At 41.1% G+C, this 27,063-nt stretch overlaps 1 protein-coding gene across 2 annotated transcripts; it reads left to right on the top strand.

Moving 5' to 3' along the window:
- Nucleotides 1-85: 85 nt before the first annotated feature.
- On the top strand, nucleotides 86-25,402 carry DYNLT2 (dynein light chain Tctex-type 2). 2 transcript variants are annotated; one of them, XM_049905896.1, is made up of 4 exons: nucleotides 86-293; nucleotides 14,185-14,391; nucleotides 21,591-21,749; nucleotides 25,251-25,402. In XM_049905896.1, exons 1-4 carry the CDS (start codon nucleotides 186-188, stop codon nucleotides 25,359-25,361), a joined length of 585 nt encoding a protein of 194 aa, XP_049761853.1. In that variant the 5' UTR covers nucleotides 86-185; the 3' UTR covers nucleotides 25,362-25,402. The 2 variants fall into 2 exon arrangements, with proteins under 2 accessions (XP_049761853.1, XP_049761863.1); XM_049905906.1 differs by lacking the exon at nucleotides 21,591-21,749.
- The last annotated feature ends 1,661 nt before the right edge of the window (nucleotides 25,403-27,063 follow it).

Below are 27,063 nucleotides of genomic sequence, written 5' to 3'. Positions count from 1 at the left end.
ACTTCTCCTTCCTGGCCGCCCAACGCTTCCGGGCCTCGGCGTCGCAGGTAGATGACACTCTGGTTCCTCACTTCCGCCCGGTCTCCTTTCGGCGCGCGAGGGCACTTCCGCTCTCAGGGGCGGCTGGCGGCGTTTGGGACGGGCCGGCGGCCGAGAGCAGATCGGCGGCGGTAGAGCAGCGCAGGATGGAGAAGCGAGGCCGCCTCGGAAAGCCGACCTCTAGCCAGAGTCCTCAGGCGTCACAGGCGACGCCTCGGAAAGAGAGGAGGCCGAGCATGTTCGAGAAGGAGGCAGTGAGTGCGGAGACTGCCCGGGCCCGAAGCAGCCTCTTCGGCTCAGCCCCGGTGACGGCCTCGAACCAGAGGATTTACCCTGGGGACCGAGCCCGAGGCCTGGCGCGATCGGCAGCCCCGTAGGCGGGTGCTGGGATTCGTTTCGGCCGAGGCCGTAGAACCCTCCGTTAGCTGAGTTTCTACCAGCACCTTCGGTTCTGCTCAGACTTGCTCACCTTGCGGGTTTTCTAAGAGTCCTGTTGTTCTTTACAGAAATAGGAGAGATTAGTGTGTTTAGCGGCGTCATACAGACTAGAGGCAGTTTTAATAGCCAAAAAGACTATTTTTTAAAAATCTGACAAATCAAGCAGAACATACATTTTTACAGACAGTAACAGGCTCGTTATTTGAAGAATATACAGGAGAAAAAATTAAATTGAAAATATTCTGCCTATTGTCATATTTTCTGAAATTGATGGAAAGTGTTATTCTTCAATTTTATTGGTGTTACAAAAAAACAAAAACCAAACCCATTGTAGTCGAGTCCATTCCAACTCATAGCGATCCAGTAGACTCTACTGGTGGTATGTTGTTTTTAGTGGTGCAGCACTGGTGTTTCTGTATGATCACAATTTGAAAACCAGGTAATGTAATCAAGACCCCATCTGTTCTTAGACTCTGGAAGATAATGTAACTTGTCCAAGAATGCCCAACTGTGTAATGATAAAACAGACTAGAACCTATGTCCTGAGACTACTGGTCCACTTAGTTGTAGGGGTTTCTTTTCATGAGTATGTCCTGAGACAGTAATCGGTAGAATGGAGGCAGTGATAACAAGCAGAACACCAATTTTTGAAGGTCCTAAAACATTTCAGCTTCACTCCCAACATTTTTGTGGGAGTTATTTTTGGTTAGAATTACCTTTATGTTGTTTCTGTTTGCTATTGGTAGTTTTGGGAGAATCAGAGCATTCTGAGTGTATTAAAATCTGATAAGGTTCGTTTTATCCAAGTTGATAATGAACTTTTCAGTGCATTTGCATTGAAGTGATTAAGGGAAAATAAGTCTGAGGCAAGAAAGAGAAGGCAACTGGGATCCAAGCAGGATGATCAGCTTACATCAGGAGACTAGGAAACATGGGATCATAATGTGGACTGTAACAAATATCATTTATCAAGTGTCAGCATCTTGGCTGAGAAACTTGTATACAGGTAGTCCCCAACTTACAGTGGGGTTCTTTCTGACAGCTCTGTCATAAGTCAGTTCTGACATAAGTCGAACACTTCACTTTTTTTAGTGTTAGTCATTGCCTTTTATTATCTATATCTTTATAAACCTGGCAGTGTTTGGACAGATAATCACAAATTGAACATCTGCGAGTGGACATCTGAGAATGAGAACATCAGCAAATTATATGCCAGAACACATTACTAATGATAAGATGTGCACAGAAAAAAGACAATCATAAGTGCAATTTGCTGTAACCCGAGTAAGTTAGGAACTACCAGTACATTATCTGAATCTAAAGAGAGCATTTAGGTGTCTACATTTTACAGAAGGAAGGATGAACTAGAGGAAAAAAAAAAAAAAACAGGTCAAATTCACACAACTAAGGAAAAGAGCAGAGCAAGGCTAGACACCTAAATCTGTTGGAATTCAAATTTCATGCTCCTGAAGACTATACTGTATTACCTGGTGATAAGTGGGTAACAGACAGATTGCCAGTAATAATGAAAATTCTGTATTTTCAGGCAGATGAGCTCGCCTTTTATAACCTTGGTTCAGTGGTAGAATTCTTGCCTGTAATACGGAAGACCTGGGTTCCATTGCTGGCCAGTGCATCTCATGCGCAGCCACCACCTGTCTGTCAGCAGGCTTGCATGTTGCCATGATGCTGAACAGGTTTCAGTGGAACTTCCAGATGAAGATGGACTAAGAAGGAAGGCCTGGTGACCTGTGTCCAAAAGTCAGCTCTTGCAAACCCTGTGGATCACAGTAGTCCAGTCCACAAATTATCATGGGGATGGTGCAGTACCAGGCAGTGTCTCATTCCGTTGTGCTTGGGGTTGCCATGAGTCAGGGGCCAACCTGATGGCAACTAACAATAGCAAGAAAGCGTGAAGCAGTCTTGAAAAATGTGCCCAAAGAAAGAGATACGTAAGTACACTTGGTATGTTGACTGAAATCTGGGAGTGAGTGGACATGGACCAAGGCAGTTCTTGCTTATTTGTTGTGAATCGTGATCAATCATAGCTATTTTTAAACTCTAGTCTTCTAGAGCTGTGAAATCTGAAAAGACCAAAAAATTAGGAGGAAACAGAAAGGTATCCATAAACTCTCACTCAGTGAGGTAAATTGACACGGTAGCTGCAACAATGGGCTCAGACAGCAGTGATTTTGAGGATGGTGCAGGACTGGGCAGTGTTTTGTTCTGTTGTACATAGGGTCACTATGTGTCAGAAGCGACTTGACAACAAACTCTTACTAAACATGTCTGGGTACACTAGGTGTACTAATGAATTATTTCCAGCTCTCAGGTAGCTGATAATTTCCATGTTCCTGAGTGTAGGAAGAAATGAGACAAAGAAATCACTGATGGGTACGTGTTGATTTTGTCTGTCCTGTACCCATTTATTTGTCTTCTAGCAATAACATCTCCATTTACATTTGGAGAACTAATTTGTCCCTCAGGATAGAGTTTTGGAAGGACGGCCAGTCATTTTTGTTTGTGGTGAGAATGAGACCCAAACCACGCTAATGAAATGAACTCTTCCGGAGTGTTAAAAAGAAAATGGTTGAGGTTTGTTCAAATTGAGGATACGTGCTAAAGTGTACCATGAGTTCCTGTCTTTCTGAACCTGGTGATTTCATTTTCTCTTCAATTCTGGGAGCTACCCTGTATCTTCCCAATAAAGTAGATTTTTTGCTTAAGTTAACAAGAATCAATGTTGATTGCAACCAAAGATCCCAAAACCTTAAGCAGATTATAAAAAATCAAAACCTTGAATAATATCGCTTGTGAACATACATTGAAAATCTTAAACACTAGCAAATAGCACTTAGAAACATGTGAATAAAAATATCTCATGACCAAGTTTAATTTGTTGTAGGAATATCAGTTGGCTTAATGTAAGGAAATACCGTATCAATAGGTTAAGTATTAAACTGGTTGTTTTAATAGATACCAAAAAATTTATCATTTAAAACCTATTCCTAATTTTTAAAAACTATTACATAGAGTCTTCCTTAATAAAGGAAATACTAAATCAGGAGGCCAGTATTATCTGTTAGGAAGAAATGGTATGGATGTGATTTTTCAGCATATTAGAATCTCTTGGGATTAATTCCAAACCACAAATGCATATCCCACCTGCCAAGAGAATCATTGCAGTTGGGAGCCACTGTTAATGCTACAAGTAGTTGTATCTCTCTAGTGTTCTGGGGGCATAGGGGAGGAGATGCAGTCATTACCCTAGAGAATCATTGTGTTAAGAACAGAATATATTTTGTCTGTATGAGGTTTAGGCAACTAATAGCATCTCTCTTCCCCTGCCCAAGTTCAGAACCAATTAAAAGATAGCCGTAGATGTCTGAAAGATGATCAAAACAGACTCACTTCTTGCAGCCAAGATGGAGTAACTCCTATGGGAGACTACTACACTTACACACATACACCATACATGACACCATTGTTTTTATTGGCTGGATGCCACACACCACAAAATAGGGATCCCATAGAGAGGAGAAACAGGCAGCGTTAGCCCTAAGATTGCCTCATCTTAGCCCTTGTGACGGTCTCCAGGCCACAACACAGGGAGAAGTCTGCCTTTGTGGAGAAGGGGCTGGGAATCTGGGAGGTTGAGGTGGCATGAATCTGCAGGACAGTACTGGAGAGGAGAGAGCTATAGCAACAGCTCCAGAGATCAAAAGTTCTCCCTGAAGTCTTCAGTATTTCTTAGTGCATCTGCTGAGAAAACCATTGGAGGTCAGGGAAAGAACCACCCAGAGGGAGCAGAAAAAATTCTTAGACTCACACAAAATAGTTTGTGTTCCTAACAATAAAAGAGGAAAACCATGTAAGTCGTAGGGCATTGGTTAGATTCCTATCAAATGCATTAGCTCCGTAATGGGGACTTAAAGGCTACTCCGGTCTCGCCTATCAAAGCTGAAAAAACAAGCCTCTGAAGGATTAAACCGGTTCCCGGTAACCACATCACAATAGAAATCTCAAGAATTACCAAGGTAAAATTTCAGTGTCTGGTGTCCAATTAATTACACATGATCAGATCGACAAAGAAGCAGGAAAATGCAACCCGAAAAGAGAAGAAATTATAAAAACAGGCCCAGAAATGACACAAAATTAAAACAAAAGAACATTAAAGTAGTTATAAAGCAGTTACACTGCTTTTCATGAAATTAGTTATGTTACTTCTAAAGCACTTATTGTCGTTAGGTGCCATTGACTCGGTTCTGACTCAGTGACCATGTGCACGACAGAACAAAACACTGCCCCGTCCTGCACCATCCTTACAATTGTTATGCTTGAGCTTGTTGTAGCCACTGCGTCAATGCACTTCGTTGAGGTCTTCCTCTTCCGCTGACTTGGTACTCTGCCAAGCATGATGTCCTCCAGGGACTGATCCCTCTTGACACATCCAAAGTATGTAAGACACGGTCTTGCCATCCTTGCTTCTAAGGAGCATTCTGGTTGCACTTCTTACAAGACAGATTTGTTCATTCTTTTGGCAGTCCGTGGTACATTCAATTATTCTTCATCAACACCAAAATTCAAAGGCATCAATTCTTTGGTTTTCCTTATTAATTTGTCCAGCTTTCACATGCAGATGATGCAAATGAAGGTCCCGAAAGCTTGACTACATCATTAAGGTCGACCCTACTTTGAGGAGGCAGCTCTTGCCCAGTCATCTTTTGAGTGCCTTCCAACCTGGGGGGGCTCATCTTCCAGCACTGTATCAGACAATGTTCCTCTGCTATTCATAAGGTTTTCACTGGCTAATGCTTTTCAGAAGTAGACTGCTGGGTCCTTCTTCCTGGTCTGTCTTAGTCTGGAAGCTCAGCTGAAACCTGTCCTCCATGGGTGACCCTGCTGGTATCTGAATACCAATGTCATAGCCTCCAGCATCACAGCAACACGCAAGCCCCCGCAGTACGACAAACTGACAGACGTGGGGGATTATAATAATTACATTCCACATATTCAAGAATATAGATGAAAGATTGAGCATGTTAAGGTCCAAACCAAACTTTGGCACATGAAAAATACAGTCATAGATGAAAAATACACTGCATTGGATTAACAGCATCGTAGATAGTGCAGAAGAAAGGGAATTTAGAGACGTACAATAGAAAAAAACACCTGAAAAATATCAGGAGACATCAGTAAGCAGTGGGACGACTTTAAGTTGCTAGCTGAAATCCTCAAATGAGGAGAGAGGGCAGACGAAAAATATTTGAGGAAATGATGAAAACTATAAACTCACAAATTCAAGAATCTCAAGGACCCCCAGGCACAAGAAACATGAAAAGTATACCAAGACATCATCCAAGTGCTTAAAGCCAATAAAGCAAAAAACTCAAACGTAGAGAAAAAAGGACACGTACAAATGAACAAAGATAAGAATAATGGAGACTTCTCATCAGAAACGATATAAGCCAGAAAACAGGCATCATCTTTTAAAATACTGAAAGAAACCTAGAATTCTGTAACCATAGCTATAACCCGTTGCCATCGAGTTGATTCTGACTCAGCGGTCCTACAGGACAGAGTGGAACTGCCCCATGGAGTTTCTAAGGAGCACCTGGTGGATTCAAACTGCCGACATTTCATTTAGTAGCCATAGCACTTAACCATTACGCCACCAGGGTTTCCAGAATTCTATACTCAGTGAAAATATCTTTCAAAATAATAATACTTTTGAAAAGTGTTTTTGAAAATAATATCTTTGGAACTATCTTTCGAAAACAAAGACTTGTTCATATGTAAGAAAGCTAAAAGAATCCATCATCACCAGAGCCACCCTACAAGAAATGTTAAAACAAGTCCTTCAAGCAAAAGTAAAAGAACATCTTAATCTGTATCAACACAACGGAATAGAAAGCCCTGAGAGTGGTAAATATATGGATGAATAGAAAATACATTTTTATTTTTAAGCCTCTTTAAAGACAATTGTTTAAAGCCAAAATAGTAATGTGGTGTGTATATCATTTATAAAGAATATATGGCAATACTAGCACAAAGGCCAGAAGGGAGAAGAGGAAGTTTAGCATTGTAAGGCTCTTATGCTTTATGTGATTGCTGTTCTTATTAGTTGCCATTGAGTCGGTTCCAACTCATGGTGACCCCATGCGTGCAAAGCAGAACTGCTTCATAGTGTTTTCAAGACTGTGACCTTTCAAAAGCAGATCTCCAGGCCTCTATCCCGAGGTGCCCCTGGGTGAGTTCAAACTCCACTCTTGCAGTTAGTGGTCACGTGCTTAAATGATACAATATTTGAAAGTGTTGTTGTTACTAGGTGCTGTTGAGTCCATTGTGACTCAGCGACCCTGTGTACAACAGAACGAAACACTGTCCGGTCCTGTGCCGTCCTTACAATTGTTATGCTTGCGTCCATTGATACAGCCACTGTGTCAGTCCATCTCATTGAGGATCTTCCTCTTTTTCACTGACCCCCTACTTTGCCAGGCATGTTCTTTTCTAGGGACTGATCCCTCCTGGTAATATGTCCAAAATACGCGAGACAAAGTCTCGTCATCCTTACTTCTACGGAGCATTCTGGCTCTACTTCTTCCAAGATAGATTCGTTTGTTCTTCTGGGAATCCATGGTATATTCAATATTCTGCACCAACACCATAATTCAAAGGCATCAATTCTTCTTCAGTCTTCCTTATTCAGTGTCCACCTTTCACATGCATATGAGGCGATTGAAAACGCCATGGCTTTGGTCAGGTGCATCTTAGTCCTTAAAGTGATACCTTCACTTTTAACACTTTAAAGAAGCCTTTTGCAGCAGATTTGCCCAGTGCAATATGTCATTTGTTTTCTTAACTGCTGCTTCCGTGGATGATTGCGGATCCAGGTAAAATGAAATCCTTGACAACTTCAGTCTTTTCTCCGTTTTTCATGATGTTGGTCATTGGTCCAGTTGCGAGGATTTTTGTTTACTTCATGTTGGGCTGCAATCCATACTGAAGGCTGTGGTCTTGGATCTTCCTTGGTAAGTGCTTCAAGTCCTCTTCATTTTCATCAAGCAAGGTTGTATCATCTGCATATCACGGGTGGTTAATGAGTCTTCTTCCAATCCTGATGCTCCATTCTTCAGATAGTCCGGCTTCTTGGATTATTTGCTCAGTATAGAGATCGAGTAAGTATGGTGACATCATATATACCTTTCTCGACTTTAAACCACGCAGCATCCCCTGGTTGTGCCCTAGTGACTGCCTCTTGGTCTATGTACAGGTTCCTCATGAGCACAATTAAATGTCTGGAATTCCCATTCTTCTCAATGTTATCCATAATTTGTTATGATCCACAAAGTCTAATGCATTTGCATCACCAATAAAACACAAGTAAGCATCTTTATGGTATTCTCTGCTTTCAGCTAAGATCCATCTGACATCAGCAACGATATCTCTTTTTTCAGGTCCTGTTCTGAATCTGGCTTCAATTCCTGTTATTTCCCTTTCGATGTACTGTTCCAACTGTTTTTGAATTATCTTTAGCAAAATTTTATTTGGGTGTCATTAATGACATTGTTTGATACTTTGGAATGGCTACAAATATGGATCTCTTATAGTCGTTTTGCCAGGTAGCTGTCTTCCAAATTTCTTGGCATAGATGAGTGAGCACTGCCAGTGCTGCATCTGTTTGTTGGTGTATCTCAATTTGTATTCCGTCAGTTCCTGGAGCCTTGTTTTTCACCAGTGCCTTAAGTGCTGCTTGGGACTTCTTCCTTCAGTACCATTCGTTTCTGATCGTATGTTTCCTCCTCAAATGGTTGAATGTCAACCAATTCTTTTTGGTACAGTGACTGTGTATTCCTTCCATCTTCTTTTGATGTTTCCTGTGTTATTCAATTTTTTGCTCATAGAGTCCTTCAATATTGCTATTCAAGGCTTGAATTATTTCTACAGCTCTTTCAGCTTGAGAAATGCTGAGCATGTTCTTCCTTTTTGGTTTTCTAACTCCAGGTCCTTGCACATTTTACTATAATACTTTGTCTTCTCAAGCTGCCCTTTGAAATCTTCTGTTCAGCTCTTTTATTTCATCGTTTCTTCCTTTTTACTTTAGCTACTCTACGTTCAAGAGCAACTTTCAGAGTTTCTTCTGACATCCATTTTGGTCTTTTCTTTCTTTCCTGTCTTTTTAATGACCTTTTTATTTCTTCAGTTATGATGTCCTTGATGTCATTCCATAACTCCTCTGTTCTTCAGTCATTAGAGTTCAGTGCATCAAATCTGTTCCTGAGATTGTCTCTAAATTCAGGCGAGATATACTCAAGGTCGTACTTTGGCTCTTGTGAAGTCGTTCAAATTTTCTTCATCTTCACCTTGAACTTGCATATTAGCAATCGATGGCCTGTTCTGCAGTCGGCCCTTGGCCTTGTTCTGACTGATGATATTGAGCTTTGCCATTGTGTGTTTGCACAGATGTAGTTTATTTGATTCCTGTGTATTCCATCTGGTGAGGTCCACATGTGTAGTTGCTGTTTATTTTGTTGAAAAAAAAGATATTTGCAAGGAAGAAGTCCTTGATCTTACAAAATTCTTTCATGCAATCTCCAATGTTGTTTCTATCACCAAGGCCTTATTTTCACACTACCGATCCTTCTTCATTTCCAACTTTTGCATTGCAGTCACCAATGATTATCAATGAGTCTTTATGTTTGATCAATTTCAGACTGCTGAAGTTGGTAAAAAATCTTCAATTTCTTCATCTTTGGCCTTAGTGGTTGGTGTGTAAATTTGAATAATGGTCATATTAACTGGTCTTCCTGGTAGGCCTATGAATATTATCCTATCACTGACAGTGTTGTACTTCAGGACAGATCTTGAAATGTTCTTTTTGATGATGAAGGTGACACAATTCCTCTTCAATTTGTCATTCCTGGCATAGACCATAAGATCGTCTGATTCAAAGTGGCCAGTATCAGCTTATTAATGCCTAGGATACTGATCTTTATGCATTCCATTTCATTTTTGGTGACTTCCAGTTTTTCTAGATTGATACTTTGTACCTTTCCAAGATCCAATTATTAATGGATGTTTGCAGCTGTTTCTTCTCGTTTAGAGTCGTGCCACATCAGCAAATGACGGTTCCAAAAGCTGGACTCCATCCACATCATTAAGGTCGACTCTACTTTGAGGGGGCGGCTCTTCCTGAGTCGTATTTTGAGTGCATTCCAACCTGAGGGGCTCACCTTTCAGCACTATATCGGACAGTCTTCAGCTGCTATTCGTAAGGTTTTCACTGGCTAATATTTTCAGTAGTTGGCAGCCAAGTTCCTTCTTCCTAGCCTGTCTTAGTTTGGAAAATCTGCTGAAACCTGTCCACCCTGGGTGACCCTGCTGGTATTTGAAATACTGGTGGCAGAGCTTCCAGTATCACAGCAACATGCAAGCCACCACAGTACGACAAACTGACAGGCCTGTGGTGGTATCTGAAGGTAGACTGTGAAAAATTAAAGATATGTTCAGTGAGCCCTAAAACCACCTTCGGGAAAGAATAAAGCTAATAGGCCAACAAAGGACATGGAATCATTTTTTTAAAAAAGGGGAGGGGGGATCCAAAAGAAAAAAAGAAAGGGCAAACAACAGATGAGACAAACAGGAAACAACTTACAATATGAGAAAAAAAGTTAGTTAAATACAATCGTATCAGTAATCATGGAACCCTGGTGGCATAGTGGTTAAGAGCTACAGGTGCTAACCAAAAGATTGAGAGTTCGAATCCACCAGCCGCCCCTTGGCAACCCTGTGGGGCAGTTCTACTCTGTCCTATAGGATCACTATGAGTCAGAGTCAGCTTGCTGGCAATGAGTTTTAATTCATGAATTGTGGTGTTGGTGAAAAATATTGAATATACCATGGACTGACAAAAGAATGAACAAACCTGTCTTGGAAGAAGTACAACCAGAATGCTCCTTAGAGGCAAGGATGGCAAGACTATGTCTTATATACTTAGGACATGTTGTCAGGAGGGATCAGTCCCTAGAGAAGGACATCATGCTTGGCAAAGTACAGGGTCAGCAGAGAAAGGAAGACCCTCAAAGAGGTGGATTGACACAATGGCTGCAACAGTGGGCTCAAGCATAACAACAATTGTGGGCATGGCACAGGACCAGGCAGTGTTTCACTCTGTTGTGCATAGGGTCGCTATGAGTCAGAACCAACTTGACAGCACCTAACAACAACGACATCACTGGTAATGTTAACCTTGATCACTTGACTAAACAGCTCTACTGTCAAGTAACTCTTTTTTTCTAGTCTGTTCTTTTAGAGGAAACCCTGGTGGCATAGTGGTTAAGTGCTACGACTGCTAACCAAAGGGTCAGCAGTTCAGATTCACCAGGCGCTCCTTGGAAACTCTATGGTGCAGTTCTACTCTCTCCTATGGGGTCGCTATGAGTTGGAATTGACTCGATGGCACTGGGTTTGGTTTGGTTCTTTTAGAGGAGGTCTGGTGGTGCAGTGGTTAAGAGCTCAGCTGCCAAAAGATCAGCAGTTCAGATCCACCAGCCACACCTTGGAAATCCTAAGGGGATCCATCCATACTCAAGGGAAGGGGAATGAAGCTCCACTTCTTAGAGGACAGAGTATTAAAGAATTTGTGGACATGTTAAAACCTCCAATGTAATTAATAATTTGAGAGAAACACTTTGATGCTATGCAGACAACCTATTTCACCCACTGATTTTAGCATCTATCTGTGGTTCATCTTGTACTTTCCCTGCCGAAGTCCTACATCAGCCATGTGTTCAAGGAGCCCTAGTTCGTTTTACTGGAGAAGGGAATTAGAAACCAAGATCCAGGTGCTAAATGTGCTAGCTGCTACTGGAGTGTTGTTCCTTCTAGCCCCCTCGGTGGATGATCTAGGAAATATACGTGTATACTAATCCACGTACACACATATCTCTACTTGCTCTGTACCTGTTTGTCTGTATGATTCTTAACGTGAGTTCATACTGATGTCTCCCACTCTAACCTGGCATCACAGGGTTCTTACCTTTCCTGCGTGCTCATCTGTAACCTCATTCTCTGATAGTGAGAAATGTGGCGCTCACTGTCTAAAAATTAACATTTAAATGTCAACGTCAGTAGACCTGTGAAATAGTTTTAGGATAGTTAACTAGTACTACAGTTTGGTGTTCAGTCCTTGTTCTCTTTAACTCTGTAGTATCTAGTCAGTACATGGTTTTCCAGACCAACTGAGGTCACTTCCTTTTTCCTCGCCCCTTTCAGTGAGGTGATGAGATTAATTTTTTTAAAACAAAAACCGTATCATGTCATTTCCCTGAACAAAGCCCTTCAATGACTTCCTGTGATTCTTGAAATCTAAAACCCTTCCCTTGACCTGAAATTCCTTATGCTCTGTCCTCTAGTTGGTTCTCTGGCCTCTCTTCCTCCCCTCCTTCCCTTCCACTCTAGCCATACGGGCTTCCTGGATCTTCCTGGAATGTACACACTCATGGCCTGCCTCCCCCTGGGCCTCAGCACTTGTCAGCTCACTGTGCCTAAATGTACTCTTCACTTAGGTATTCAGGTGCCTCATCCCCTCACATCTCTCACGCGTGTCCTCTAGTTCACCTTCTCAGAGAATGTCCTTGACCGGCTTGTCTGAAATGGCATCCTCAGCCCTCTTCTCCGTATCCTGCTTCCATTTTCTTTAGGGGACTATGGTGAAATGAGTTGCTTTATGTGGCCTTTGGCCTTGGTTCTTTGGAGAAACAGCTTGAGAGATTTTTCTTCTAAGCCCTGAGAAGTTACCTTTACCCTAGTTTTCTACCACAGAGGATGTGTTACTTTTGTCCAGGTTGGTTGACATTTCCTGGGTAAGCTGTAAACAAGGATAGTTTGATACTTTGTGCTCAGTCCTGGGCTGAGCCTGCCCTGCGATTGGTCTGTTTTATGCACCTTGCAGGGATTGGTCAATATACTTACGCTAATGAAGTGTCTGTGGTGTGCTGAGAGGAGATTAGTTAGTTCATGGCCCTGGCGGAAGGCCATGCCTTAAAATTGACTAGCAGTCTGCTTATATATGCAGCCACCCCCACAGAGGTTGGCAGACAGAGAAGAATGAAAGGAGCAGAAAGGAGAAAAGGCAAGAGAGGCAAGAAGAGAGAAGTACCAGAGAGAGAGGAGATGAGGAAGCTCCTAAAAGAGCTGTAACACAGGTCAAGGACTGTGACGCTGAAGACAGTGATAGGCCCAGAAGGGGCCCAGTGGCAGGGCCAGTGGTGATGGCAGAAACCCTCTGATAGCAGTGCATCTAGGAGAGTGGAACAAAGCTGCTATCCTGGCTATGAGCTGGGTCAGTTAGCAGTGGAAAGGCTGATGGCAGGAGGCTGAAGGCAGGGAGGCCTGTCCTGAGGGGGCCAAGAGAAAGCCTGTCCTCAGGGGACTGAGAAGCAGCCTGTCTTCAGGAAGCTGAGAGGAGGCCTGCATGGTTGAGGGAAGGGCCTACTTGCATTCTCAGCCAAGAGGAGCTGAGAGAGCTGTCCTGCACTGAAGAAGGGGGCAGGGGGGATGTGTTCTCCACTTTGGGGGAGCCTTCCAAATTTTGCCTCCATGCTTCTTGATCCGCATTCTGAGTTGTAACCTGTTGATCCTGATCCCAAGTTGTACCCTGTTACGTCCTTAATAAACCTCTTGAATGTAAGTATGGTCTGTGAGCTCTTTGTGGCCATTGCAACAGATTATTGAGCCCAGCAGAGGAGAGAGTGTGGAAGGGATGGCTGATTTCATAATGGGTGAAAAGGTTGGAGAGTGGAAGTGTGTCTGGCCTACACGTCACGGGATTGACTTGTGCTGATGGTGAAGCTCACTATCCCCATGAAGGTAGGCAAGGTCTGACATTACTGTTGCCATTTTACAGGTACGCATCACTGGCTCATATCATGTTACATTTCTGTTTGTTTATTGTTTTTCTCCTCTGTAGGTTATAAGGTTCATGAGGCCAGGGATTTTTATCTGTCTTCTTCATGGCCATATCTGTAGTATCTGGAACTGTGCCTGGCACACAGAATGAATGAATGATTCTGTACCTTTATTCACTCTTTAATTTGTTTCACACTGAGTCCTCCATGTGCCAAACATTGAGCTCAATATGCAGAATATGAACCTGAGTAAGTCCTCCCCCCTCCAGCTGCACAGTGTGTGATTATTTCCTGCTTTCTGTAGTTTTTATGTGCCTACGTCATGTCCCAACTAAGAGCTCTGTCTCTCACTAGCTGTGTGAGCCAAGCTATCTGCCTCAGTTTTCTTGTTGATTGGGGACGGTAGAACAGGGTGGTTTGATGATTAAATCAAATAACACACATAAAGCTTGTAGAAGATGAGAGCCTGGCACACATTATGCCCTCAGCAGATGTTAGCTATCATTTTACATTTTAGATGTTCAGTAAATACTTGTTGAATAAGGAACATTCCCACTCAGAACCTACTTCTTGCATAACGAAATACTTTTGTATACCCACCACAGAACCTAGAGCTGTGTTTTAATAAATGCTGTAAATAACTGAAAACAGCTTATCTTGCCCAGATTTAGCTTACTGAAGGCCAGTCATGCCCTCAAGCATAGCAACCACGTGGTCATAGTCTGACAACGGATTTCCAGCTCTGTGTCAGCCCTATCCCGCTGCACCAGAGTACTTTAACCTGACATTTCTTTCTCAGTACACACAGATCCTGCGGGAAAGACTGAGAGAATCGATCCATGACGTTCAGTATGTGGAGCCTCCGTTTGATGACTCAATTGCTGATATAGGTAAAGAGTGGAAGAGTGCCCTGGCAAAATTAAAGTTTGCTAATTCGTATAGAATGGAACCACTGAAGAAATTCCAAGCTCATACGGTAGAAATTAAAGTCCAGCAGATATTAACGGTAGGTTGATAGATATCTTCTGAAATATATGATAGCAATATCTTGGCTGTGGGGGTTTGATCAACTATATTAAGATTTGTGGCAGTATATGTTCCGCCATTTATTTTTGGTAGTATTGATCTCTGAAAATCTCAAAGTACACCATAGTCATAATTCAGTAATCTTCACATCGATGCTAGGAGCTAGATTAAATGGAATTTCTTTTGTTATTTCACTCTTAATTATAAGCTATTTATTCATAAGTTTCCCCATTTCTCCCATATTTGGAGGAATGAGTTTAAAAAAAAAACAACAGAACATTGAATATATGGATATGTGTGAAAAAGGGGCTGCTGGCTACATTAAAAAAGTCTTAAAAACAGATAGTCTCCCATTTATACATAGGTGGTTTTCTTCTTTAAACTGACTAGAATCTTAAGTTCATTTAAAACAGTTGTTTTAAACTCAGACACGTATTTCCAGGCTAGCCCCCCAAAACTTTAGTTTTGCAGAACTAATACTATAATACTAATATTAATAGTATTTATGCTAGGTTTGTTATCTGAAGGCTACGTTTAGGTGGAAAGAGTCCTTTCACCATATTTCTTAACAAAGGATCAAATTAAACTTTTTAAATTATAGGAAATATACTTGGGGACCTCCTTTTCTGAACCCCCTTTCACTTATGGTTCCGAGTTCTGCATGCACCCAGAAGTTACCAGATCATGAAATTTCCTTTGTGGGTTTCCAACAGCCTGATCCCACCCTAGAGGGGTTCATTGTTTTAAAATCACCCTCCACCCACTTAAAAGATGTGTTCCTTCGGTAACAGCTCTAAGCTAGTTATTGGGAAGAAAGTATATGTTTAATTTATTTTGTATAAATGACTGAAAATCAAAACAAATCCATTGGCCCAATACCCTTTTAATCATATCGAAACTAATCCTGTTACTGGAACATTAATGAAATTATATTCCTACTGGTATAAAATAAGCTGGTATGAAGTGAGTGAAATCTAGGAGAATCAAGGGATGTCAGGCTGGGACTTGGCAGTTAGGCAGACGTCAGTACTGCCTGGGAAGTTTCCCTCACTTGACTGTCACAGTGGTTCCTGTTCTTACAGCCCTTCTATCATTCTGAACCTGTAGATTCAGGTAAGAGTCAGCTGGGGAACTGGCTAGGAGGAGGGGTAGGGGTGAGAGAGATGGCCATCTGCTGGCGATATCTGCTAGGTTGAGATTGCCTGCACACAGTTTTTGAAATATCTCTGCTCTGGTGTTCTTTGTTTCTATCCATTGCTGCTCCAGATATTCACTGACTAATACCAGGGACAATGGAAACTTGTCTGGGGTCTTAGACAAGTTTCCATTGTCCCTGGTATTAGAAATTAAGATATTTACAGATAAACACAAGTTTAGAGAATTTGCAAAAACTAAACCAAGACTGCAAGAAGTGCTAAATGAGATTGTTTGGCCTGATGACCTATAATATCAGGTACCAGCACAATACAAGGTCACAAAACAGAACGTCCTGATATCAACGCAACTCAAATAGGGAAAGCACAAAAACAAACAAATTAAGACTAATTCTAAAAAATAAATAAATAAACAAAATAATACACATAAGAGGAAATCATGGAAATCAATAGATAAACGATCACAATAATCAAAAAGAAGGACTAAATATAGGAGGCATTGAACTGCCAGATGGAGAGGGATACAAGGCGATATAGAAGGATACAAGTTAGGTTTTTAATTAGAAAAATAGGGGTAAATAATCAGGTAACCACAAAAAGGAATATCAATTCCATAACTCAAGAAAAAAGCCAAGAAAAACGTAATGACTCAACAAACACAAAGTTAAACATTATGAAAATGAGGATCTCACAAGCTACTAAGAAAAACATCTCTGCACAAATAAGCATGTGGAAAAATGAAATGGCCAACAACACACATGAAAAGGCATCAAAATGACAGCACTAAAAACTTATTTATCTATAATTACGCTGAATGTAAATGGACTAAATGCACCAATAAAGAGACAGAGAGTCACGGACTGGATAAAGAAACACGATCCATCTATATGCTGCCTACAAGAGACACACCTTAGACTTAGAGACGCAAACAAACTAAAACTCAAAGGATGGAAAAAAATATATCAAGCAAACAATAAGCAAAAAAGAAGAGGAGTAGCAATATTAATTTCTGACAAAATAGACTTTAGACTTAAATCCTCCACAAAAGATAAAGAAGGACACTATATAATGATAAAAGGGACAATTGATCAGGAAGACAAAACCATATTAAATATTTACCCATATTTACGCATATTACGCACCCAATGACAGGGCTGCAAGATACATAAATCAAATTTTAACAGACTTGAAAAGTGAGATAGACACCTCCACATTTATAGTAGGAGATTTCAACCCACCACTTTCAGAGAAGGACAGGACATCCAGCGAGAAGCTCAATAGAGACACAGAAGACCTACTTACAACAATCAACCAACTTGACCTCATTGACTTATACAGAACTCTCCACCCAACTGCTGCAAAATATACTTTTTTTTCTAGTGCACATGGAACATTCTCTAGAATAGACCACATATTAGGTCATAAAACAAACCTTTGCAGAATCCAAAACATCGAAATATTACAAAGCATCTTCTCAGACCACAAGGCAATGAAGCTAGAAATCAATAACAGAAAAACTAGGGTAAAGAAATCAAATACTTGGAAAATGAACAATACCCTCCTGAAAAAAAGACTGGGTTATAGAAGACATCAAGGAGGGAATAAGGAAATTCTTAGAAAGCAACGAGAATGAAAATACTTCCTATCAAAACCTCTGGGACACAGCAAAAGCAGTGCTCAGTGGCCAATTTATATCGATGAATGCACACATACAAAAAGAAGAAAGAACCAAAATCAGAGAACTGTCCCAACAACTTGAACAAATAGAAAGTGAGCAACAAAAGAACCCATCAGGCACCAGAAGAAAACAAATAATAAAAATTAGAGCTAAACTAAATGAATTAGAGAACAGAAAAACAATGGAAAGAATTAACAAACCCAAAAGCTGGTTCTTTGAAAAAAATAACAAAATTGATAAACCATTGGCTAGACTGACTAAAGAAAAACAGGAAAGGAAACAAATAACCCGAATAAGAAACGAGAAGGACCACATCACAACAGAACCAAATGAAATTAAAAGAATCATTTCAGATTACTACGTAAAATTGTACTCTAACAAATTTGAAAACCTAGAGGAAATGGATAAATTCTTGGAACAATACTACCTACCTAAACTAACACATTCAGAAGTAGAACAACTAAATAGACCCATAACAAAAAAAGAGATTGAAATGGTAATCAAAAAACTTCCAACAAAAAAAAAGTCCTGGCCCAGACGGCTACACTGCAGAGTTCTACCAAACCTTCAGAGAAGACTTAACACCATTACTATTGACGGTATTTCAAAGCATAGAAAAAGACGGAATACTACCCAACTCATTCTATGAAGCTACCATCTCCCTGATACCAAAACCAGGTAAAGACATTACAAAAAAAGAAAATTTTAGACCTATATCCCTCATGAACATAGATGCAAAAATCCTCAACAAAATTCTAGCCAATAGAATCCAACAACACATCAAAAAAATAATTCACCCTGATCAAGTGGGATTTATACCAGGTATGCAAGGCTGGTTTAATATCAGAAAAACCATTAATGTAATCCATCACATAAATAAAACAAAAGATAAAAACCACATGATCTTATCAATAGATGCAGAAAAGGCATTTGACAAAGTTCAACACCCATTTATGATAAAAACTCTTACCAAAATAGGAATAGAAGGAAAATTCCTCAACATAATAAAGGGCATCTATGCAAAGCCAACAGCCAATATCACTCTAAATGGAGAGAACCTGAAAGCATTTCCCTTGAGAACGGGAACCAGACAAGGATGCTCTTTATCACCGCTCTTATTCAACATCGTACTTGAAGTCCTAGCCAGGGCAATTAGGCTAGACAAAGAAATAAAGGGTATCCAGATTGGTAAGGAGGAAGTAAAGCTATCACTATTTGCAGATGACATGATTGTGTACATGGAAAACCCTAAGGAATCCTCCAGAAAACTACTGAAACTAATAGAAGAGTTTGGAAGTGTCTCAGGATATAAAATAAACATACAAAAATCACTTGGATTCCTCTACATCAACAAAAAGAATACCGACGAGGAAATAACCAAATCAATACCATTCACAGTAGCCCCCAAGAAGATAAAATACTTAGGAATAAATCTTACCAAGGATGTAAAAGACCTATACAAAGAAAACTATAAAACTCTGCTACAAGAAATTCAAAAGGACATACTTAATTGGAAGAACATACCCTGCTCATGGATAGGAAGACTTAACATAGTAAAAATGTCTATTCTACCAAAAGCCATCTATACATATAACGCACTTCCAATCCAAATACCAATGTCATACTTTAAGGGGATAGAGAAACAGATCACTAATTTCATATGGAAGGGAAAGAACCCCCGGATAAGCAAAACATTACTGAAAAAGAAGAAGAAAGTGGGAGGCCTCACTCTACCTGATTTCAGAACCTATTATACAGCTACAGTAGTCAAAACAGCCTGGTACTGGTACAACAACAGGCACATAGACCAATGGAACAGAATTGAGAACCCAGATATAAATCCATCCACGTATGAGCAGCTGATATTTGACAAAGGACCAGTGTCAGTCAATTGGGGAAATGATAGCCTTTTTAACAAATGGTGCTGGCATACCTGGATATCCATTTGCAAAAGAATGAAACAGGACCCATACCTCACACCATGCACAAAAACTAACTCCAAGTGGATCAAAGACCGAAACATAAAGGCTAAAACGATAAAGATCATGGAAGAAAAAATAGGATCAACGCTAGGAGCCCTAATACAGGGCATAAAGAGAATACAAAACATTACCAAAAATGATGAAGAGAAACCAGATAACTGGGAGCTCCTAAAAATCAAACACCTATGCTCATCTAAAGACTTCACCAAAAGAGTAGAAAGACCACCTAAAGACTGGGAAAGAATATTCAGCTATGACATCTCCGACCAGCGCCTGATCTCTAAAATCTACATGATTCTGTCAAAACTCAACCACAAAAAGACAAACAACCCAATCAAGAAGTGGGCAAAGGATATGAACACACATTTCACTAAAGAAGATATTCAGGCAGCCAACAGATACATGAGAAAATGCTCTCGATCATTAGCCATTAGAGAAATGCAAATTAAAACTACGATGAGATTCCATCTCACACCAACTAGACTGGCATTAATCCAAAAAACACAAAATAATAAATGTTGGAGAGGCTGCGGAGAGATTGGAACTCTCATACACTGCTGGTGGGATTGTAAAATGGTACAACCACTTTGGAAATCCATCTGGCGTTATCTTAAACAGTTAGAAATAGAACTACCATACTACCCAGAAATCCCACTCCTCGGAATATACCCTAGAGATACAAGAGCCTTCACACAAACAGATATATGCACACCCATGTTTATTGCAGCTCTGTTTACAATAGCAAAAAGCTGGAAGCAACCAAGATGTCCGTCAATGGATGAATGGGTAAATAAATTGTGGTATATTCACACAATGGAATACTATGCATCGATAAAGAACAGTGACGAATCTCTGAAACATTTCATAACATGGAGGAATCTGGAAGGCATTATGCTGAGCGAAATGAGTCAGAGGCAAAAGGACAAATATTGTATAAGACCACTATTATAAGATCTTGAGAAATAGAAAAAATGGAGAAGAATACATACTTTTGTGGTTACAAAGGGGGGAGGGAGGGAGGGAGGGAGAGGGCTTTTTATTGATCAATCTGTAGATAAGAACTGCTTTGGGTGGAGGGAAAGACAACACTCAATACAAGGAAGGTCAGCCTAATTGGGCTGGACTAAAAGCAAAGAGGTTTCCGGGATAAAATGAAAGCTTCAAAGGTCAGCGGAGCAGGGGCTGGGGTCTGGGGAACTTGGTTTGAGGGGACTTCTAAGTCAATGGGCAAAATAATTCTATTATGAAAACATTCTGCATCCCACTTTGAATTGTGGCGCCTGGGGTCCTAAATGCCAACAAGCGGCCATCTAAGATACATCAATTGGTCTCAACCCACCTGGAGCAAAGGCAAAGGAAGAACACCAAGGTCACACGACAACTAAGAACCCAAGAGACAGAAAGGGCCACATGAACCAGAGACCTACATTATCCTGAGACCAGAAGAACTAGTTGGTGCCCGGCCACAATCGATGTCTGCCCTGTCAGGAAACACAACAGAGAACTCCTGAGGGAGCAGGAGACCAATGGGATACAGACCCCAAATTCTCATGAAAAGAACATACCTAATGGTATGATTGAGACTAGAGGAATCCCAGAGACAATGCTCCCCAGAACGTCTGATACCACAGAACAGGAACCATCCCCGAAGACAAATCATCAGGCATGAAAAGGACTGGTCAGTGGGGGGGAGAGAGATGCCGATGAAGAGAGAGCTAATTAAATCAGGTGGGCACTGGAGAGTGTGTTGGCAACTCTTGACTGGAGGGGGGATGGGAAGATAGAGAGAGAGGGAAGATGGCAAAATTGGCACGAAACGAGAGACTGTAAGGGCTGACTCAATAGGGGGAGAGCAAGTGGGAGAAGGGAGTAAGATGTATGTAAACCTACATGTGACAGACTGATTGGAATGGTAAATGTTCACTTGAAGCTTAATAAAAATTAATTAAAAAAAAAAAAAACGAAAGGGAAGCAAGCAGAGAGTTGGGGACCTCATACTACCAAGAAAGCAGCACCAGGAGCAGAGTGCGTCCTTTAGACACAGGGTCCCTGTGCCTGAGAAGCTCCTCGACCAAGGGACGTTTGAGGACAAGGAATCTTCCTCCAGAGCCCGACACCCTGAATTTGGACTTGTAGCCTACCAGACTGTGAGAAAATAAATTTCTCTTTGTTAAAGACAAAAAAAAAAAAAAAAAACTGTTACTGAAGTAAACTGTCAAGTATAAAATTCATTAAATATTATTTGGTTAGAAATATGTGCATTTTGTAAATAAGTTATATGTATCATTTAGACACATGTTCTTGAATTTCTATATACAAAATATTTTACTTGAAAATGAAATATTTTTCTTAAAATTTTTTAAAGGAAAGTCTTACAGATGTGCAATATGATCAAAAGGTCTTCTCTCATTTGTCACTTGAATTGGCAGACCGCATATTGTTAGCAGTCAAGGAATTTGGGTACCACCGTTATAAGTTCATTATAAAAATATTATTTATTCAAAAGACTGGCCAGGCAATAAACGTAAGTATCTACTGATCCAGCGTCTTTCACTTAGAACTATAAGATAGCTTCTCCCCAGTGAGTTGATGTTTATTGTGGTGACTCCAGGGAATTTCAGGATGCAGAGGTAGCTTTTGAATGAAAGGATAATTTTGTTAGATATATTTTATTTAATTATAAATTGTAAAGTACTAAACTAGAAATGGCAATTTTCTAATAAAATTTATTAAATTACATGGATATCCTATTTCTTGATCATACTAGTTTTGACAATTTAATGTCATTTAATAATTAACCAGTACCTTTATTTTCCACCACCCATCTGTCAGTGTGTCATACTGTAGTGGCTTGCATGTTGCCATATTATTGGAAGCTGTGCCACTGGTATTTCAAATATTAGCAGGGTTACCCATGGCGGACAGGTTTCAACAGAGCTTCCACACTAAGATTAGGAAGAAAGGCCTGGCAATCTAATTCTGAAAATTGCCAAGGAAAACCTTATGGACTTAACAGAACAGTGTCTGCTATAGGACCAGGCAGCATTTTGTTCTGTTGTACATGGGGTCATGATCAGTCAGAGCAGACACGATGGTCACTAACAATAACAACAACATATTTATTTGGGGCACTAATGGGCATTAGCCATGTAGCTGTCTTCCAAATTTCTTGGCATGGGTGAGTGAGCGCTTCTAGCCCTGCATCCATTTGTTGAAACATCTCAGTTGGTATTCTGTCAAATCCTGGAGCCTTGATTTTCATCAGTGCCTTCAGTACAGCTTGGAGCTCCTTCTTCAGTACCATCCATTCTTGATAATATGCTACCTCCTGAGATGGTTGAATATCAACCAGTTCTTTTTGGTACAGTGACTGTATTCCTTCCATCTTCTTTTGATGCTTCTTCCTGCGTTGTTTAATATTTTCCCCGCAGAAGCCTTCACTTTTTCAACTCGAGGCTTGAATTTATTCTTCAGTTCTTTCAGCTGGAGAAATGCTGAGTGTTTTCTTCCCTTTTGCTTTTTTATCTCCAGGTCTTTGCACATGTCATTATAATGTTTACTTTGTCTTCTCGAGCTGCCCTTTGAAATCTTCTGTTCAGCTCTTTTACTCCATCATTTCTTCCTTTCACTTTAGCTACTCTACATTCAGCAGCAACTTGCAGAGTCTGTTCTGACACCCATTTTGGTCTTTTCTTTCTATCCTGTCTTTTTAAAGACCTCTTGCTTTCTTCAAGTATGATGTCCTTAATATCATTCCACAACTTGTCTGGTCTTTGGTCATTAGTGTTCAATGCATCAAATCTATTCTTTAGATAGTCTCTAAACTCAGGTGAAATATACTCAAGGTTGTACTGTGGCTCTTGTGGACTTGTTTTAATTTTCTTCAGCTTTAACTTGAACTTGCATATGAGTAATTGATGGTCTATTTCACAGACCATATTTGTGTCCATTTCAAAGAAAGGTGACCCAACAAATGTGGAAATTATCAAACAATATCATTAATACCACACACAAGGAAAATTTTGCTGAAGATCATTCAAAAGCAGTTGCAGCAGTATATCAACAGATAACTGCCAGAAATACGGGCCAGATTCAGAAAAGGACATGGAACCAGGGATGTCATTGCTGATGTCAGATGGATCTTGGGTGAAAGCAGAGAATGCCAAAAAGATGTTTACCTGTGTTTTATTGACTATACAAAGGCATTCGACTGTGTGGATCGTAACAAATTATGGATAACATTGCGAAAAATGGGAATTCCAGAACACTTAATTGTGCTCTTGAGGCACCTGTACTTAGACCAAGAGGCAGTTGTTCAGACAGAACAAGGGGATACTGAGTGGTTTAAAGTCAGAAAAGGTGTGCGTCAGAGTTGTATCCTTTCACCATACTTAATCAATTTGTATGCTGAGCAAAGACTCCAAGAAGCTGGACTGTATGAAGAAGAATGTGGCATCAGGATCGAAGGAATACTCATTAGCTACCTGTGATATGCAGATGACAAAACCTTGCTTGCTGAAAGTGAAGAGGACTTGGAGCATTTACTGGTGAAGATCAAAGACCACAGCCTTCAGGGTAAGGGCGCGTTCTAGTGGAGAAGAGAATGACTGCACACAGGTATGTGACAGGAAACATCTCAGATGGTGACAAGGGCTGTGTGTTGGTGATGTGACAAGGTGACATGAGCTGCCTGGAGACCGGGAAGGACCTCTGATGTCTAAGTGACAAGAATGGACCACCTGGACAGCAGATCAGAGAAAGACATTGCAAACAGAGAAAAAGTCCTGCGCAAAGATCCTAGGGCAGGAAACAACTTGTGTTTGGTTAATAAGTGTCATTGGGGTGTATTAGCTAGTGGAGTGTGGTGGTGTATGGAGTGGGGGGTGTATCAGCTGTTATTATGGCAAAGCACCCCTCCCCCCAAATTTAGTAGCTTAAACTGACAGCCATTTACTTGTTCACCATTCTGTGGGTCTGTGTTAGGCTTGACCAGCTGCATGGCTTTCCTATTGGTCTCACTCCTGCCATCTGGGGACCCAACTGGGGCTGGAGGTCCAAGATGGCCTGGCTTACCGGTCTGATACTGTCTGGCAGTCAGCTGGGGCACGTGGATGCTTCTGCAGATGACCGGTCATCCTCCGGTAGACGAAATAGGCTTTGCATCGTGTCTCAGGACAGCTTCCAAGAGGCCAGAGCGGAAGCTGCACAGTGTCACTTTCTGTTGGTCAGAGCAAGTCCCAGGCCAGCTCATATGCAGGGGCTAGGAAAACAGACTCAACTTCTTGATGGGAGAAGGTGCAAAGGATTTGTGCCCAGGCTAAATCCACCAGAGAGAGAGAAGGTTTAGTCAGATCAGTATGGCTTTGTAAGCCCAGCAGAAGAGTTAGAATTTTTTGTATGCATAATGTCATTTCTTCATTTCAAGTTAAGGTTCTAATAAACTTTCATTTGAAAGGATTTTAAGGGTAGGAAGAATAATTCCTAGTCATCAAGTATAACACAGTAGTGTAGTTAATATGTGGAGTTGACCGGTTGCCTTCAAGGCAATTCCAGGTGACCCCTGTGTGCACAGTAGAACTGCTCCTAGGGTTTTCAAGGCTGTGACCTTTCAGAAGCAGATGGCCAGCCCTGTCTTTCCAGGTGCCTCTGGGTGTGTTCAAACTACCAGCCTTTTGGCTAATAGCCGAGCACTTAACCATTTGTGCCACCCAGGAGTCCTCATGCAGAGGTTTTACACCCATGTTACAGACAGCCTATAGCCCTCCCGCTGGCTATTCTCTGCCTGGAGCCTCTGTGTTAGATAGCTACCATCCTCCAGACACAAGAGAAGGATTGACTGGCCGAGGAGAATCACTAGATACTCTTGCTGTGAAAGGGAAAATTGGACCAATTACTTGTTAAATACATCTTTCTAAGATACCGATACATCTCTGTCTTTTTTTTAAATATCAAACTTATTTAGATTTAACAATTACTTCTTAAAATGCTCAATCTGAAGTTGGTCTTTTTCCAATTTCTCCTACAGGTTTCCAGCAGAGGGATCTGGGATGTTGCATGGGACAGCTGGGTTGCAGCTAAACATGAAACAGAAAGTTATGTTGCACTGGCCTTGGTATTTGCTCTTTACTGTGAATAGCTTGTTACATGTCCTAAAGAGGGGTTACTCCCAAACTTTTCAAAAATACACAGAATTTACAGATGTGTGAACATCTTAGTAGTTTTGATTGTCTACATTTTCATCTCCAATTGGATAAACACTTCTTATTCTTTTTAACAGCTAACAGGTATGAACTCTTCTGCATACTCTCGAGGTTCTGTTGTTGCTGTTCGGTGCCATCCAGTCGGTTCCGACCCAGCAACCCTACGTGCCACAGAGCAAGACGCTGCCCAGTCGTAAGGCATCCTCACAATCATCGTTACGCCTGAGCCCACTGTTGCTGCCACTGTGTCAGTCCATCTCGTTAAGGGTCTTCCTCTCTTCCGCTGACCCTGTACTTTACCAAGCATAATGTCCTTCTCCAGGGACTGATCCCTCCTGACAACATGTCCAAAGTAGGTAAGACACAGTGTCCGCATCCTTGTATCCAAGGAGTATTCTGGCTCTAGACCCTACATAATGTGTGTGACACTGTCTGCAAGGGGATACTGATTGGTTTAAAGTCAGGAAAGGCGTGCATCAGGGTAGTATCCTTTCACCATACCTATTCAATCTGTATGCTGAGCCAAATAATCTGAGAGACTGGACTATACAAAGAATGGGGCATCAGGATTGGAGGAAGGCTCATCAACAACCTGCGTTATACAGATGACACAACCTTGCTTGCTGAAAGTGAAGAGGACTTGAAGCACTTACTAATGAAGATCAGAGACCACGGCCTTCAGTAGGGATTACACCTCAACATAAAACAGAAATCCTCACAACTGGACCAATAAGCAACATCATGATAAACGGAGAAAAGATTGAAGTTGTCAAGGATTTTATTTTACTTGGATCCATAATCAACAGCCATGGAAGCAGCAGTCAAGAAATAAAATGATGCCTTGCACTGGGTAAATCTGCTGCAAAGGACCTCTTTAAAGTCTTAAAAAGCAAAGCTGTCGCCTTGAAGACTAAGATGCGCCTGACCCAAGCCATAGTATTTTCAATCGCATCATATGCATGTGAAAGCTGGACAATGAATAAGGAAGACCGAAGAACTGATGCCTTTGAATTGTGGTGTTGGTGAAGAATATTGAATATACCACGGACTGCCAAAAGAACGAACAAATCTGTCTTGGAAGAAGTGCAACCAGAATGCTCCTTAGAAGCAAGGATGGCGAGCCTGTGCCTTACATACTTTGGACACGTTGTCAGGAGGGATCAGTCCCTGGAGAAGAACATCATGCTTGGCAGAGTACAGGGTCAGCAGAAAAAAGGAAGACCCTCAACGAGGCGGATTGACACAGTGGCTGCAACAATGAGTTCAAGCATAACAATGATTTTAAGGATGGCGCAGGACGGGGCAGTGTTGCGTTCTGTTGTGCATAGGGTTGCTATGAGTCGGAACCAACTTGACGGCACCTGACAACCTGACAACAATGACTGTCTGCCATTTTCTGAGGTTGATGGATTCCAGGACGTTATAAATATCTGTAATTCTAGCAACAACTGTCATCCCACCTCCCGCAGGGGCTGCTTTGGACCCTCCTCCCTCATGTAAAGACATGACCATCATCATCACCCCTTCCCACCTCTTCTTCCCTGTAAGCTGTGTTGAGGCTGTGCCAAGAAAACATTTGCCCTGCTATCATATGTAACTTTCCCCACTCCACGTGGGCAGCCACTTCACAGTGATCCT

Source organism: Elephas maximus, chromosome 1 (assembly GCF_024166365.1).
Source record: "Elephas maximus indicus isolate mEleMax1 chromosome 1, mEleMax1 primary haplotype, whole genome shotgun sequence".
NCBI lineage: Eukaryota > Metazoa > Chordata > Mammalia > Proboscidea > Elephantidae > Elephas > Elephas maximus.
Note: the sequence above shows the minus strand (reverse complement) of the source record. Positions and strands in the feature narration are given on the sequence as shown.